Source organism: Stylophora pistillata, chromosome 3 (genome assembly GCF_964205215.1).
Source record: "Stylophora pistillata chromosome 3, jaStyPist1.2, whole genome shotgun sequence".
NCBI lineage: Eukaryota > Metazoa > Cnidaria > Anthozoa > Scleractinia > Pocilloporidae > Stylophora > Stylophora pistillata.
In genome coordinates this window covers 21,862,201-21,880,507 of record NC_142521.1, presented here as the reverse complement: position 1 = coordinate 21,880,507, position 18,307 = coordinate 21,862,201, and the positions used below count along the sequence as shown (strand labels likewise).

General features: G+C 40.6%; 1 protein-coding gene and 1 long non-coding RNA gene across 3 annotated transcripts in view; one reads left to right on the top strand and one right to left on the bottom strand.

Annotated features, from left to right (window-relative positions):
• The first annotated feature begins 6,076 nt into the window (after positions 1–6,076).
• The window catches only part of LOC148735043 (uncharacterized), a 94,792-nt gene continuing 82,561 nt past the window's right edge, over positions 6,077–18,307 (top strand). For both annotated transcript variants that reach the window (XR_015998658.1, XR_015998659.1), the window contains exons 1-2: positions 6,077–6,201; positions 6,395–6,514. This is a non-coding gene — a long non-coding RNA (uncharacterized LOC148735043). The remainder of the gene's footprint in view (positions 6,202–6,394; positions 6,515–18,307) is intronic.
• Positions 7,839–8,699, bottom strand: LOC148735052 (uncharacterized). The gene is given in 1 exon segment (XM_088755565.1): positions 7,839–8,699. A coding segment is annotated over 1 exon segment (732 nt). The 3' UTR covers positions 7,839–7,967.

Genomic DNA, 18,307 nt, shown 5'->3' with positions numbered 1-18,307 from the left:
ATGCAAGTCTCGAGGGTATTACATCACACCATCACGCCTCGCATTACATCGCGCATATTTCATGCTCGTTGGCATCCTATACACTACACTTGAGACACTGAATCTTCACTCATATTAACCTCAAACTCGAAGCTGGGGTTTTACTAAAGAAGATGCCAGACATTTTTGCAAAGACTGGTCATGGACTCACAGACATGATCATTGACTGTATTGAATTTAAATTTCAGCGTGTATCTAATCTGGACTTGAATTCCCTCATGTTTTCCAATTAAAAGAACACCATAACAGGCAAAGCTCTCATTGGGATTGCACGGCATGGGATGGGCCTTTTTTTCACTGATATCTACCCAAGGTCTATTTCTGATAATGACATCACTGATCAGGGGTGATCAGTCGAATTGAGCCAGAACATGAATTAATGGAAGACAGAGGGTTTGCCGTTCAGGATCTTTGTTCATTGAAGGGAATAAACCTGAATCATCCAGCTCAGAAGATGTCAAACCAGTTTATACAGGCAGAGGTTGTATGCAATTTTGACGTAGCATCAACTACCATTCATGTTGAAAGGTTCATTGGACGTGTTAGAGAATGGTCTATTTTGAATGCTGTTTGGCCTTTTCAACAAATGGACTTGTTATCCTCCACTTGGCAGGCATTGTGCCATGTTGTCAATCTAACGATGCTCACAGTTGGCCCCAAAGATGGAAGTAATTAGATTTCGAATTCAAGTTTGTCTTTATTGCATTTGCACTTATTACTGATAAAAATACAAAATTTAACAGTGTTGTCAGATCAAATGACAAAAGAGGCTAGTCAGTGAAGAAAGTTTCTCTTCATTTCAGTTTGAGAACTGAACTGTAGGAACTGACTTTACCAGTAGGTTGATGTATGATCTTAGGGGATTGATACATGCAAAGTCTGGAATACGTCATACTATATTCTCTCCTAAATGTTTGTAGTAATTTAAGAAAAGCTGAAGCTGTTTATTGCTGTTCTGTTCTCTTGGTTCAAAATCACATTTGGGAGTAAGGCTCTCTGCATGTGTTTTGCTACTAACTCCACTTAAGTGTCATTACCATCAATCCTTCCTTAAAGTCTACCTGCGTTCAAAGTGTTGATACAGTGATGTTGTATGTCCAATTGTTGATTTTTGAAGAACCGAGTACACATGATGTTGAAAGGGTTAAAGGCTACCTCCACCTTTGCAATTTCTCTCTTCATCTCCTTCCTCACTTTGTGAACGTCACCTTTCATTGTGCTATTTGGGGATCAGCAGCCTGAATGTTTCCACCTTTGTTTTGAACAGCAGATTTAGGTTTTAATTCCCTCAGTGGTATCATTGGTATTGGGCTCTTATGTGGGTGCCGATGCCATTTCTGTAGTTGTTCTGTACATGTGAGAGCAAGTATTTTCTCCCCGGTTTCATGATAGTGTTGTAAGAAGCGAAGTAGAGCTAGTACGTGACAACAGATTCCACTTCGTCCTACTGGTCAACTGCAGTGAGCTTTGCTAGGAATACCATTTCGAAACATAATAAGAGCAGGGCGTTGTAGGGCCCCATAAGACTTTTTCATCATAGCCCTAACATAAAGTACTTCTCCTTCGACGAGAGTCTTAAAATTGACGATTTTTCTGCTGGTAAACATTTGCAGAGCTTTTCTTTGCTGACCGATACTACCTTTTTGCTTTGAAGCATACTCAATGAATAGGTTCTTGTTTACCATGGGAAGATGTTTGCTACCTCCTCTTCACTTGGCCGATGGCGGTGGAGTATCTTTGAGTTTCTGGACCAATGTTGGATAGCTTGATAATCGATTTATCCTGATTGTAAGTTCCTGTTTTTTACCAGATGTAGAGGCGCCGATACTTGCCAACCAGCTCTTACAATTTTCGCAGCTAAATTCTTCAACTTTCTCCATCCTTGTGATGATCGTTTATGATGATCGTTTAATTCCATACTCTCGCAGTTAAGGCTGAATTACAGTATGGGTCAGTATTACACAGGTACAACATTAAATATACATCTTATTGATATCGAACAGTAACAAAATTATTAAGTCTTTCTGTGGCCCCTCTAAACCGATCTACTCGAACATTGCCGGCTCGCAAAGAATAACCATGATGGACCTCTGTGGCGGGAGGAAGGATGTAACTTATAGGTTCAGTCCTCCTCGCTTCAGTCATGAACCTGGAACACAGTTCAGCTCTGCGAACCACGAGGGGTTGCAGCCGAGCCTCACTAAGGCCAGATCCATAGTCAAGATGGGGGAAGATTATCCCAATTGGTTTCCGTTGTACCGACGCGACGAGCTCATTAAGGTACTCAAGAAGATATGCCCAGACAGGGGCCGCGTACTCCAAGACCGACCGTATTAGGGAGCAATAGATAAGCACTAAATCGGTCTGGGGGACTCCTGCCTTCCCAAGCACCCTAAGAGCGTAAAGGCGCTTGCTTGCTTTCTTCACAATGTAGTCAATATGGTTGTTCCAGGAGAGATCTGAAGAAATATAGACACCAAGTAACTTGTAACTATCTATCTGACTGATACTAGTACTCCCAAGAACTAAGCCTTGAGGAGAAGCAGGCAGATAATGAAGAAAGTTTACTTGCAATGGAGCTCTTTACATTTCTTGGGGTTTAAGCGCATTCCTTGTAGTGAAGCAAACTCCCTAATCTCGTTAACAATAAATTGTAAATAACTGGGGGAACATCTAGAAATTACTTTAAAAACTGCGGTGTCATCAACGTACTTTAGTCGATTTGGCCAGCTAGACACTAGGCGATTGACGAGAATAGCAAATAGTAGCGGAGCAGATTTTGTGCCCTGAGGGATACCCTGTCGCAGTGATATGTGTATCCCCGCACACATATCACTAGTGATATGTGTACCTCCGGTAGGGATACACAAAAGACTGAAACTTTGTACTCGGGCCTCCAAAGGCTTCAAGGAAAACATGGCGGCTACGAGGGACAGATTTTGTTGGTTTATATATTTTACATACATCAAATCCTTTTGAATTAACCTTTAAAAGGGGCTCCTTTGAAAGGTTAATAAATGTTGTTGTTGTTGTTGTTTTTTTGTTTTAAAATCTGTACGGCCCTAGACAACCAAGTCCTTATCAGGGCAACCGAAGTCTGGGTTGTCCAGTATTTGCAATTTTTTAAAAAAATTTTAAATATAACTGGTGAGCAGCTCCTTTGCGAACAGTAGTTGTAAAACTGTTTTTATTTTCCGACGCGTTTCGTCTAGCTGTCGTAGACTTCTTCAGGGAGTTTTACGAGTATAACTAAACGCCTGTATTTATAGGCCAAAGTTACGGGGGCCGATGACCGTAGAGGCTTGGCCGGACTTACGAACAGGAACAGGCGAAGTTGTGAAAAATTTAAAACGTGTAAGGCAAGGTGAGAAAAATATTTTGGGGGCCACGGTTTTAGCTAAAACCGTGGCCCCCAAAAAACTCTCTGAAGAAGTCTACGACAGTTAGACGAAATGCGTCCGAAAATAAAAACAGTTTTGCAACTATTGTTCGCAGAAGTGCTGCCCACTAGGCTATATTTCAAATTTTTTTCAAAAGCTCCCTGAAGAAGTCCACGACAGTTATAGTTAGACGAAAAGCGTCGGAAAATAAAAACAGTTTTACAACTACTGTTCGCAGAAGTGCTTCTCACTAATCTATATTTAAAAAAAAAAATTATTAAAAAATTGTCCATTAACACAAGTTAGCCGTAATTATTTATTTTTTGGAGGGGAGGGGGGCGGGATACACATATCACTGACCGCCTTATTGAAGGGGTACACATGCACATATCACTAGTGATATGTGTGCGGGGATACACATATCACGCGGGTACACACATTACTCCGGCACCCCCATTGCTTACGATAACATTTGACATGACATTCCCAATTTTGACGGGCAGGGGCCCCTTAGTAAGAAAGGAACAAAGCCACCTAACAATTAAATTGTTTACATTAAGCAGTTTCAATTCATTGACCAAGGCGTTATGGTCCACTAAATCAAAACCCTTTGAAAAGTCAGCGAAGAAAATTCTCACAAAGCAATTCCCTTTATCTAGAGCTTCCAATATTATATGGAGCATATACATCAAGGCACGCGGGGTCGATCTGCCTGATACTGAGAACTGTTTAAGGTCCAGGCTCTCTGCTACTTGGCTCCTCAGGTGATCCAGAGTAAACCCTTCGAGGAACTTGGCCAATGGTAATGTTAGAGTGATTGGTCTCAAATCCTCTTCCAACCGCGTTGGCGTTGGCAAGGTGTTCAAGTCTCTCAGTTCAATTAGGCTAACAAGCCCTAATCTTCTTGAACTAATCTCGCTAGCAATATGAAAACATGTATTTTTGAACTTTTACGTGGTTTTACCTTGGCTGTAGAGTTCCTTTTATGATGTCAACGCTCACGACTTTTTGGGCAGCCATTACTCTTTTCCCGCGAAATTTTGTCCCTGCGTCACGCTGGAGTAGTACCCAGACTTTCTGGTATGAAAATCCCTGATGCTCTCACTTGCGGGTGACGGACCATTAAAAATAACCGAAGGGTGGGGGGGGGGGGGGAGGGGAACACTTTTCTCCAAAAAAATTCCTGCACGAGAAACTTGTCTAAATAAATCCCGCAAACGGTTATGCCTAATTGATGCAGTCAAGTGTGCCTTGAAAAAAGTGCGCGGGAAATTTTTTCCTCCCTTCCCTCCGGTTATTTCTAATGGTCCGTCCCTCCTTAGATTCTCATACAAACACTCCATGGTTTCCAAAAGCGTGATAAAAATCACTGAGATGTCCGCTTGATGCAGGTTCGTACACAGAGAGTATTAGAAGGAAGAAATCGAAACCTATTGATGCATGTGATCAGTACTCTGACTATGGGGTCCGCTTAATATATAATGTAAAAGAGCTCGTGTGGTCAACCCCCGCTCACTTGCTCGACAAGATTCTAAACAAAAGGACGAAACAAAATACATACCATTTAAGCCACTCATTGCACTTCCGAGCAAAAAGGGCAGCTCCATTTCCAGCTGAGCCTTTGTTACAATTGCAAAACTTTCAGCCTTTCCTTCGATCTTTTCTAGTCTGAACAGCTTTAAATCAAACGCGCCGAGTCCGAGTTTTTCCACTTGTTCTTTAATTCCCATAAAGTCGATTAAATGTCTGCAAGCTTTCTCCACTGTACTGTGCTTATCCATGTCAAATGGTACGCGACCTGTGTAGTTCGCCAAGCCACTCGACGCCATAGCGGAGACCAAGGTATCCCCATTGGGTCACGCAGCGGGACAGGTAAATGTCACGAGATAGCTTCGCTGCTAGAAAAAACTTTGTGGCGTTCATTAACAACAACAATCGTATTCAGTATAATAACAGTATAATGATCACTAACTGTTAACTTTTCATTTATCAGTGAACCACTAATTTTTGTGCCAAATATCAGTTAACTACTATTTTTTGGGCCAATTGTCAGTTAACTGTTAACCCCATTAGCTCCCTCAGCTAATGCTTCCATGATGGAGATCAGGAGAAAATTAAACGTAACGACAGGAACAAAATTAAAATAATTTTAGCCTTGCGTGACAAATGCTTGAGTGTGTTACATTAACACTAGTAACCGATCGCTCCCCTTCAAAGTCTTCGGCAAAGAACATTTGACCTACTGGTAGAAATGACGGAATTGTCTTCTTTCAAGTCCACAATGGAGCTCAGGTTTACCCAAGAACTTTCTTAAAACTTAAATGTGTTCGGATGTGCAAAGAAAAACAGACGCCCTCTGCTAGCTTACGAAAAGTGTTGTAAACAATTTCGTCATGGGAAATGGATGACAGCTTGAAACGAAAGCACGGATAAAAGCCAATCTGTCGTTGTTAGCTATGGAAAGTTACATGTAGCCCGCGAACTCGACGGTTGTCGCCTTTCTTCGCTCCTGAGAATCGAAAACCACTCATGAGTCTGCGTTCCCAGACTGATTTATGAGGTAGAAAATTATCATGATGGTGATAAATAACGATAATAGTAACAATGATAACAATATTTACTGGAAATGAGAACATAAAACCGCTGACCGTATACTAGGCAGACATGTGATTGTGTCAGGACAACAAATTTGAACAAATATCCTGACGTTGTGTAGGTCACTTGGTACTTCCCTTGGCTGTAGTGGAGATGTACAGGTAATATTTACCTTTTAGATGTCGGGGTAAGCTAGATTTTTGAAAGGAAACTTCCGTTACTCAGTTGATAGCTCGTCTTGTACGAGCATGAGGCGGCAACACATAGGTGTGATGGACTTCAAACATGATCCTCAGTAGCTTTCGAAATCTATTTGAAATATCTCTGTAATAACTGTTTCTATTTTTTTTTTTTTTTCAATTTGTGTGTCCTAATTGTAGGTTAAAAATCCCCGAAGTTTTGGAAAGAAGAGATTCTATCGAATACTGGCGGTTGGAACTCTTGAGACGCAAATTGATAACATCAAATATCACGCTTTTCAGGATCAATGCTTCCTAAAGGTTTGCTAACCACTTTCGTTACGTTAGTGTTGTTAAACTTTCAAACCTACGGTTATTCTAGTGCACTATTCAGACCAAGTTTAAGATATTTTGATGATTTCGCCGATTTTGGCGCATATGGTTTATTTGAGGTTCTGAATTTGCCGAAAGTATCAATTTTTTGGATTTTCCGTCATTGGCGTACGTGTTCTCGAGATCAGTCTTTGAGAAAGATGAACAAAAAGGGGTTGATAGTCTGTTGTTTGGTTCACTGCGCAGGATATTTAATCGGTTTGTTGGTTGGTGCAGGGGTAGTTTTCACAAAACTTTGTCTGAAATGAACCTCGCTATCATTGGTTACAACCTGCTACAAAGTAACACTGGTGCATATACAGTAACAAAGGACACAAAATCCTACAACTTCATCACAACAAGTCCCAAGGTTTGGTTTTGTAAAGAATTAACCTCTGTTGTTGTTATCGAACTTTTCGCGGTAAAATCCGCCATTTTGAAAATGTGTCAAGCTCTAACAAAGCACCCAGAGTATTTCCTCTTTGATGCGGTGAGTGTGGCAGTGGTTTAGTCGCCAGTCTTACCTTCTTTTCCAACGGAACTCTCTCAAGGTTTAAAACCAATTAAAAACTCTGATTGGTCTATAGGTATTAGTTTTGATGGCTTGTTTTCTAATTGCTTATGATGCGTGAATTGCGTCATTAGAATGCACAAACTTATCTTCTGCTCATTATCAATGGTAATCACAACCCTGGTGTGTGAAAGTTGGTGAGGATTATGTTAGCAGTTGAAAGAGCTGGCTTTGAAAATAAAGAAATGATGGGAGGAAGTGCAAAAAATATATTAACCAGCTAAGTTCAGATGGGCATTACTGAAATTACTGAATCATTGCTATGGTAACATTTCATTTTTTTTTTTTTGCTTTGAAAGAAGTGAAGCACAGAAAAAACACAGTGATTGATAACCTTATTTGAAATAACTAACAGCAATTGTTAATTGCATGGGAATCCTCAGATGTCATTTGTAAAAACAATAACATAATTATTTTGATAAAAATGGTCATAAATAGTTTGAAAATTAGTTTGAAAATGGAAAAAATATAGAGCAAGCAACATATACAAAGAGAGACATTTAACTTCTTAAGTAAAACAAGTGGAATTTCCCACTTTCACCTGTGAAACAAATAATTTCTATTCATCAATTACAACCAGTGGTTGTATCAATTGTTGGAAAAACATTAATAATACTTGGTAATTTTTAGGTGTCACTGGTGACAAAAACCATTGTGTTTCAAATTATTTGAAAGTTAATGTTAATTAAAAATGTACTTGTAACAACTTGCATAGAATAAAGCGAACGGAACTTTTAGAGTAAAAGAAAATGAGAAATTTAAAGACCTATTTACATTTTGGGAAGAAGTTATAAATTTCTTTCAGCTTATAAAAAGAGAATTGTTTATGGTTTACACTGATTTAATCACCTCTTTGGCATTTTTGTCATTGAATACAACTGTTGCTTTGACAGGAAGAAGAAGTTCAGTGATATCATCATCATTAAGGTCTGCAAACACTTTCTCAAATTCCCCATCCTGTTCTGTTTTAATAGTATACAGTTGTTTAATCGTATCGTCAATGATACTTGGGGAAGTGGTATCTTTTCCAGTGATGGTAAGAATACTGGCCATTATTTTACTGAGACATTTGGTCTTCAGTTGCATTAGGCCACACTCAGAACATTTGAGTATTTTGTTGTCACCGTCCATGACTTTAGAGTGGCACTTGTTGTGGGTTCAATATGATTGAACTTAGTTAATTCCTTCTGGTGGGAATTGCAGCTTCAATTGTAGTTTTCCCTCTAATACAAAATCTTCTTGATCTATCCTTAATCTGTCAGCCTTATTTATTGCGCTGTTTTTCGTTAAAGTTGAATAGTTTGCGCCATTAAATTGTTTAATGGCAACATTTGATATTTTGTAACATTGCCCTGATTTCGTTTTACTTGTGTCCTGTTTCCACAAGACCAGCCATAGAAATCCACTGTTATCTGTAAACAGGACTTCTTGCTTAGTCAAAGTTTTTCTGTGATCATTCACAGTTTCCACAGTGCCATGAAATAAAATACGGCCAGCGATGTTGATCGGGGTATTGTTTTCTCGACCTTGAATTTCCCCTACTGAGGTGTCTGTTGTTACCATGGTTTCTTTGTTTATTTTTTGGAGGTCAAAACCCATCTCACTTTTATGGGGAGCTTGATTTTTTGTTCTTTTGTTGAGAATGAATTCCTTTTTGCCATCTTATGGTTTTTCTTTAGTTGGAACTTCTGTATTTTAAAAGGTGAAGACTTGAATTTGGGTTGAGAACTGAATGCTTCTCTGGGGAGAAGTAGACAGCACGATTTACTTTTATTTATCGTTTGTTTGGAAATTTAGTGAAAAATATTGATACTTGTTTTAGCTGGTCTTTATAGGTGACAGGTTACATAAATAACCAACCATACTTTGAAATAAAAAGACAAAATTATTGAATTTGAGTTGTTACTGATTAGATCAAAAGCATCGAATACTGTATTTATTTATTTATTACAATTTATGGCATACAAAACACAGAAGCCAAGGGATGAAATAGAAAAGAGTCATAGACTCCATATTAGAGCAGATCACCAATTGTACTTGAATGAAAATAATGATGCAAATTAAAATATGGTAGTAATTGTTGTAATCCTTAATATTCCACCTGCATATATGCTTCCCCTGAAGGGTGCACAGTTTCACCCGTATAGGTGGACAGCACTACATTGGTCGGTTGCATGTCAACATCAGGGCGAACTCTTTTGAACTCATTGGTGTCAGAGACAAGGCACATTTAGTGTCTAATTGCATACTCCAATCATTGTTTTGAATCTTTAATGGTATGGAAATTTCCGAACTAGAGATAGCATTCACATCATACACCATAATTATACAATTCGTCTTCCTCAAGCAACGGTTCTTCGGTTACCTCTTCCTCAACACACACAGCATTTACTCCATTCTTCCTGCAAGCACGAGCAATATGTCCTCTTGTGTTACAGTTGCCACATGTAGCATTCCTAAATTTGCACTTCGATTGCACCTGGCCAGCATTTCCACATGAAAAACAAGTGTAGGAATTCAACTGAGGAGGTGAAGGTAAATTTGGACAGATACCTTGGCGTAAAAGAGGAGGTACAAGAGAATTTCCACCAGAGGACGGTGACACTGCAGAATTCTTGGAAATAGAATTTACAGATGAGGTCGACGAAACAGAAGGATTCTTGGAAATGGAATTCACAGATTGGGTCAGTTGCTGCTGAACTTGTACACTCTACTTTGTTGCAATTTCATCTGCTATAGCCACTTCCAAGGCTTCTAGAAATGTGCATTCTTCACTTAGGAGTTTTTTACAGGTTGCTGGATTTCAAATGCTGCAGACAAACTGGCCTTGAAGACAACGGTTCAGGAATTCCCCGAAATCATAAGTTGATGCCAGATGTCTCAAACGGGCGCTGTAAACAGGAACGGTTTCATTGTCTTCTTGAAAGCAATGATGGAATCTATAGGGTTCTGCGACCTCCAGTCATTTAGGTTTAAAATGCTGCTGAAGTAACTCACAAAGCTGCTCGAATGTTTTGTCTTTTGGATTCATGGGACTACACAAATCACGAAGAAGGCTATAAGTCTTCTTGCCGATCACAGAAATCATTACGGCCACCTTTTTCTTTTCTGCTGCAGGGATAACTGCTTCCGATGCACTTGATGGATAACTTCCAATGTTATTTGCAACAAAGAACTGATCCAGTCTTTCCGAATAAACTGTAAATGTCTCAGTCGAAGGTTCAAATTCTCCAATGGTACCCAATATCGGGGAGGCCATTACAGTGACAACCACAAGCGTGAAAACGCGAAACAGCGAACAATGTCAGAAGGAATCGTGCAGTGTACAAGTAACCCAGGAAGTAAACGAAGTAGCATCTATCCCATCCTCATTGCCAAGTGTTGTAACCAGAGAAATGGAACAGTTCAAATAAACGAAAGAGAATATATTTAACGAGCAATCCACGCTAAACACAGCACTTATCCAAAACACGTGTCGTGCCAAGTACATGCGCATTACAAACTCAAGAAGCCCTATGATGTAACAAGACCCTGTGATATAACAGTAACAAATATAAATATTAAACAATAAATGCATTAAGAGAATGAACTAACCCCTGAACTAAGACTTTAAAAGAATTTAAACTTGTTGCCTTACAAATGAAAAGGGAAGGGAGTTCCATGTTCCCACAACTCTATGAAAATAACTATATTTAGGTACATTCCTTCTTGCATATCTTATCTCTAGAGTTAACTTATCATTACATGTCTAAACAAATAGTGATCAATAATAGTGGATAATACTGTGTCAATTTTTTCAGTGGATTGATATGGCACAAGTTGTGAGAGGTCATAGTGGATTTGTATAGGAAATTCAAGTTCTTTAATAACATTTTTTCTGTTACGTTTGATTTGAAGACAGGTACTGCATCAATTTAGGCTAATGTACATTTACATGTATGGCACAGAACTTGCCAGGTATATTATTAACAATGTATGATAACTCATCACTCAAATTCAGGTGAACGTAAAATTATTAGTTCTTCTTCTTCTGAATGAATGAATGAATGAATTCCTTATTTATATTGTACCCTTTCTATACGATATTCAAAGGCGCAGTACCCCCCCATCAATTTGATAGACACAACACAAAGATAGACCACAACACCGGGCACTACGTGCCCTACTCTTTTTGAACAGTGTGTGGGTTCTTTAACGTCCCACAAATTTTTTTTTTATCACATACAAGGGCTTGTGAGATGGGACCTCCATTTATCGTCCCTATCCGAGAAGACTAGAAAGTCTAACCATTTGCAGATATTATTACAAAGGCAGCACTTTCTTCTCAGTTATTTAAAGACCCTGAGTGTTGGTCTGGCCGGATTTGAACTCACGACCTCCCTCACAACAGTCCGGCGCTCTACCAATTGAGCTAACCGGGAGGTGCTCTAACAGTCTGGCGCTCTACCAATTGAGCTAACCAGGAGGCGGTTCTCTTCTACTCTTTCTTCTTCTTCTACACTTTCTTCTTCTTCTTCTTCTTCTACACTTTCTTCGTCTTCCAGATCATTGCCGTCCGCCAAAACCATCTCTAAAACTTGATTGGTAATGAAATAATTTGATGCCATGACCTTTCACAAACATCAACAAATGCGAGTGCTGACACCAAAAAGAAATTGGACATTTTTTGTTGGAAACCCTGAAAAAATGGTGGATTCTATGTTTTTTGTAATTGAATAACTGCTGTACAGTTTTTTCTTCACTGCAGCTTCATACAAGTAGAAAACAACCCCTGTAGGGGAGGTAAAACTGGTATGTCTCTGAAGGGGGTTGAATTTGACCCCACTCGTCTGAAAAGGGTTAAAAAGGTTCTTTGTCATTTGAAAAAGTTGATTCAATCTTGGTCCAACTGTTGTCTGTATTTCAAAGTGTTTGATTTTTTTTATACTTTTAAGTCTGTCAAAAGTCATTGGCTCTACTACAAGTGAGGACCACCATTTAACTCTACTTACACCTACACATGTGATGCCCAATGTTTGTTCAGACTTTCCAGTATCCATAATGCAGTGGTTTTGTCACCTTCTCTCACTTTCCTGTTTTAGCTAAGTCATGTTTTCCTTTCTATAAGAGAGTGTTTTTATAATTTTTGTAAAATGACTTAGTAATATTACAGGAAATTTCAGTGCAACACTGAATCTGTTTTTCTGGATTATTAGGAAAATAACAACACATTTAAAACTAAATTTGTAAGACATGTTCGGTCATTTAATGACCATCTTCAGTTGAGAGTAGAACTGATTTGAAGTTACATTTGAATTTATAATGTAGTGCTAAACAAAAGCTATTGAAACTAACACAATACCCCAAAGTAACAGAAGAGTGTATAATTATTAATATGATGTGTTAATTAGAACGGAAGAGTTAGATTAATGTGATATAGTTGCTTGTTTAAAGAAGGTTGCTCCCAGGAAATATGTAGTGCTTCTTTTATCTTGACCTGGAATTTTGTGGTCGCATGATCTATAACTTTAAAACATTCAGCAGAGCAGGAATTGTGGCATGCTTGGGATTGTTGAAGATGTTGAAAGATATGTGAGGTCCTGTCCCTGTCTGAGTGGTTGGGAATGCGTGTCAAAAGGTGTCGGCTAGTTTTACCGACATAGCAAGAATTACAGCTTGCAAAGGTAAACTTATAAACAACATTTGAACAAAGTTCGACTGGCACAGCGTCCTTCACACCAAACATTTTGTGGATCTTGAAGGAGGAAAAGGCTAACTTAACATCGAGATTGTTACAATAATGTTTAAGTAATTTATGTAATCTGTTTTGTGCTACAATAGAGAAGGGGCCAACATAAGGTAATTTGAAAAAATGTGTAGAATTGGGGGGTGGACTAGCAAGTTTATTCGAAGAGATCTGAGTTTTGGCAATATACTGCCTAATGACTTGCTCAACAATATGACTTGGGAAAAGGTTTTTACATAAGATTACTAACAATTTCTTGATGTCCTCATGAAACCCTGCCCATGTGTTGTTGATCTTTTATGTTCTGTCAACTAGTGTCCTGATTAAGCCGAATTTGTTAGAGAAAGAGATTAGCTTTGCAAATTTAATGTTATTGTTTTGCATCAATGGGGTTAGAAAAGACTGGAAGACAAGTTCTCTCATCTTCTCAATTTTTTTTTTCTGGAGTTTGTGGCTTGTTACCAACTCCACAGATGTTATAGCCTTCATCAATGCAAAAGTGATGTATTCTGCTCAGTGTTAGATCAACTGCTAGTCCTTTTCTGCTGGAGAAGATGTACATGCCACAATTGCAGTAAAGGCTGTGTTAGCAATAAGTTGGGCAGTTACTATTGCCTGAACTGCATCTGGCGCACGAGTCTCCCTGGTGCTGCAATGAACAACAATTAGTGTGTCTATTCTGTGTATTCACGTGACATCATAAACCTAATTAAAAATAGTCTGCCATATTGGTGGACAGGGGTCTCATTTGCATATTCCAGGTTACACACGTGCGTTTGTATTTATACACAAGTAATGACACCAGTAGTTTAAAAGTGCTGTCAAGTTGAACTTTCTCTTTCTGAGTCTGATCTAGAAGTCATAGAGCAAGATACAAGAGAGCAATCAAATGGATCTACATTCTAAAAACACAGAGCTGGTAGAATTAGTGTATCTATGAGTTATGCTGCCTTTCACACTAATCCTGCTCAGCCTTCTACATCATTAATCAGGAATATTTGTTATCCCTAATTCTTTAAAGTGCAAGCTAAAGCAATCAACCATGGAATTCAAAATGAAGGCAAAGCCATAGATGCAAACATTAATGTCATATATGTCTGCAAATCACAAGGATTTTGTACCCATGGATGCATGCTACACCAGATTTTGTTTGTTCTTGTTCTTGCTGCAGCAAGGGGTGCAGGTAAGTTAAATGCCTGTACATAGACTTTGAAAACTATGTACTGAAGAGAAATGCTTGTCTAGAGAAAGTTGATGGTTGTTGTAGACTTAAGAGAAACCATCAATATTACTATCAAGTTCAAAAACAACTATTCCTCAATGGTCTTCAATATTGTGACTTTGTTGTGTGTGCATTTAGTGCCAACAAACCACAGCTTTTTGTAGAAAGAATCTTTCCTGATAAAGACCTTTGGGATGCTATTGTTCCCAAAGGAACGAAAGTATGGAGAATTTGCATATTACCTGAGATTCTTGCTTGATGGTACATGTTACACACTCAAATCAACCAGATAATGAAACACAAGGTTATATTTATTCCCAAAACTTCGAGCACATGCGTTTTCTCTCCTTTACCCGACACCCTTTTGGGTTCATGAACTCGACAAAACATGTCACGCACTCTACACACTCCCCCGCCGAAAATGAAAGTGTTCTTCTAAATATTACAAAACTATTTATCAGGGTTCTCTGCAGCTACTGTAGCTGTTGTTTGACATTGTCTCCTTCAGCACCTTGCGTGCTTTTGATTTTCTTTTTTTTTTTTTTTTTGTTTAATGTTTGAGTCTTATAAGAGGCTCCTCTCAAGCCCTCGAGTAGTAGACAGGTTGGAAACAGCATGGCCACACCCAGAAATACAGGGGTGTTCCCGGATGAATAGCTGTGATAGCTGGAGCTTGAATGGCGTTAACGCGTGAACTGCTGAATCCTGGCTCAGCCGACTGGTACTGTGGATTTCCCAGAGAGTTGTAAGTTAAGATCTGCGGCGGTCTCCTTTGGCGCTGCGGCCGAGTCCACATGTCCTGCTCAGCAATATCCTCTCCCTCTGATCCATCATTGTCAGCACTTCCTTCATTTGCAAGTTGTATTTCGCTGGATGGCCCATTGGTGCCCTCAGTAGTCGCAGAATCCTCAATTGACTCTGAAGGCAAATCGCGTCCTGGAGACACTGAGTTTGAAGTTCTTACTTCAGTAGGTATTTCCTCTACAAGGTCCACACTACCGAAATCATCATCATCTTTCCCCGAATTCTGTAGGTCATTTCCCGAAACAGACAAAAGTCGTTTCTCTACTGCTGATTTTGGGGGTCGTGTACCAAATCCCAGATTTGGGGCATCTGCTTCCAAAGCGTCACAAGGCAGTAGTAAATTCCGGTGAAGTACTCTTGCGCGGCCACCTCCACTCTCGGGCTTCACTTTGTAGACTGGGCTTTGAGCCCCCATTCGTTTAACCACAACGTGGATAGCGCACTCCCAATGGGATCGTAATTTTCCGGGGCCACCGCGCTCTGTTAAATTTCTAACTAGCACCCGATCGCCTGGCTGAAGAACGCCACCTGAGACTCTCTTGTTGTAATATTGCTTGCCGCGCTCGGCAGTCTTCTTTGCATTCTGTTGAGCTATCCGGTATGCCTCCTTCATATCATGCTGCCAGTTTTGGACGTAAGTGTTATAATCTCCCTCTGCACTCTCTTGATTCAAATTGAAAATCAGGTCGATGGGCAGGCGGGGTGTTCTTCCAAACAACAAGTAATACGGAGCGTATCCTGTCGCCTCATGCTTCGTGCAATTGTACGCGTGGATCATCTTGTTGAGTGATTCATCCCACTTTCGTTTCTTCAAATCTGGGAGTGTTCGCAGCATAGACAATAGCGTACGGTTCATCCTCTCCACTTGCCCATTCCCTTGAGGGTGGTAGGGGCTGGTGCGAGACTTGGAAACGCCAGACAACTTATGTAGTTGATGGAAGAGATTGTTCTCAAATTCTCCTCCTTGATCACTGTGTATACGGGCTGGGAATCCGAATCGTGGTACAAAGTCATTGTAAATCTTTTCAGCCACCGTTCGTGCTGTCTTGTTTCGGGTTGGGTAGGCCTGTGCAAACCTTGTGAAGTGATCTACTATCAGCAAAATGTATTCAAATCCCCGTTGGCTTTTCTCCAAATGAAGAAAGTCTATAGACACCATCTCAAAAGGGGCAGTTGTCGTAATGCTCTCCATTGGTGCTCTAGGGGAGGTTTGGGGCTTCTTTTGCTGGATGCAGTGACACTTGTTGGCGATGAAATACTCGATTTCCTCTTGCATGTAAGGCCAATAGAACCTAGATCTCGCTAAGTCCACCACTCGATCTGCACCCAGATGACCCATTTCAATGTGAAGCTCTTGGTAAACCAACTGTTTAAACTTTGTGGGTAATACTAGCTGCAATCGACTCTTAGTTTGGCGCCACAGAATCCCGTCCGCTGATATATGGAGTTTATTCCATGCTCTCAAGTAGCAAGATGTTGTACGAGTCTCATTTTTCCGCTCTCCTCCTGGTGGGGGATATCCCCGTTTCTTGTAGGCCAGGATTCGTGAGATGTCGGGGTCTTCCCGTTGAGCCCTTAATATTTCTTCTAAAGTAAGTTGGCGAAAAACCAAATCTGTGACGCCCGGTTCTGCGTGAGCAATGCCAACTCTTGCTGAAACTGCTGCCACCCAGGGTGTGGCGTCTGTTTCCTGATGTATCACTGCTTGACTTGTTGCACAAATTGCGTCCTTTTCCATTTCTGCAATACAGGTTTCCATGTATGCACTGAAATCTAGCGGTAGGCGAGATAGTACATCCGCATCAATGTTAGATTTGCCAGGCCGATACTTGATGTTAAAATTAAAATCTGCCAGTTCTGCCACCCACCGGTGCCCTACTGCAGACAACTTAGCTGACGACAGAATGTAAGTTAGTGGATTGTTGTCGGTGTAAACAGTGAAGAAGGTGGAGTAGTACAAGTAATCACGGAACTTCTCAGTTACTGCCCATTTGAGGGCAAGGAACTCCAGTTTTCCCGCGTGCATGTGGTAATTTTTCTCTGCTGGAGTTAGTGTCCTAGAGGCATAACCTAGAACTCTGAGCTCCCCGTCCTGTTCTTGATACAATACAGCTCCAAGTCCCTCTTGTGAGGCGTCTGTGTGAAGTACAAATGGCTTCGTAAAGTCGGGAAATGCCATCACTGGAGGAGAAGTTAGTCGGTCGACCAGCATGTCAAGCCGCTTCTGATGTTCCTCTGTCCATGTTACCTTATGATTATTAGCCAATAGATCAGGGCCAGCCATTAGATCGTACAGGGGCTTAGCTATGCGTGAGAAATCCTGGATGTATTGCCTGTAGTAACTCAGGAACCCCAGCAGTTTACGCACATCACCCACTGTTGCTGGTTTTTGTTTCGCCAAGTTGTGTACGGCGGCCGTGTCCTCTGGGTCTAGAGAGTAGCCATCGCCGGAAACAACCCGCCCCGAATATCTAACTTGTCGTTGGAAGAGCTTGCACTTTGATGGCTTTAACTTTATCCCATGTTCCTGCAGTCGACGCAGGACTTGTTGGACATCCTGAACGTGTTGCTCAAAGGTCGTACTATACACCAAGACATCATCCAGGTAGGGGATACAGATGTTGTCACGTAAGCCATCTAGACATTCATTCATGCACCTTTGGAATGCCGCCGGTGCATTCATTAGCCCGAACGGTATTCTATTCCATTGATACAATCCCCAGGGGGTCACGAATGCAGTCAGGGGGCGGCTTTCTTCTGTCATAAAGCCTTTGTGGTAGGCCTTCCCTTGGTCCAGAACTGTAAACCATCTGTTGCCGCCTAGGCCATTTAAGATATCCTGTATACGGGGAATCGGCTGTCGTTCTGGATATGTTTTCTTGTTCAATTCTCGATAATCAATACAAAGTCGCAGACTTCCATCCTTTTTGTGAACACAGACCATGGGTGAGGAGTAAGCCGAACGGGACTTGCAGATCCAATTTCGATTAATCAAGTCTTCTAAGTACTCTTTCACTTCCCCATAGAGTGGCTTGGGGATGGAGATATAGTTCTTCTGTACTGGCTCATTGTCCTTTAACTGGATATCCAGCACCAAGTTCTCCACGCAGCCAACATCATCGTCGTTTCTTGCAAAGGCTCCAGCTTCTTGCCGTAGCATTTCGTGGACGATCAATTGTTCATTGTCTTCTAGCTGACTCAAGTCAACTGGTGGCTCCCATCCATCTTGTTCCTGACCAGGATGCGAGGTAGCTTCAGGGTAAGAATCCTCGTCTCCTCGAGAGTACGAGTCGGGAGTGTTTGGAATTGGTAGAACTGACTTTACCAGGTGTATCCGGCCCAATTCTGTTCTGCGCTTTAACAAGATGTTTCTGTCTGTATTGTTTTGGACCACGACGGCCACGTGACTAGAGGTTCCCG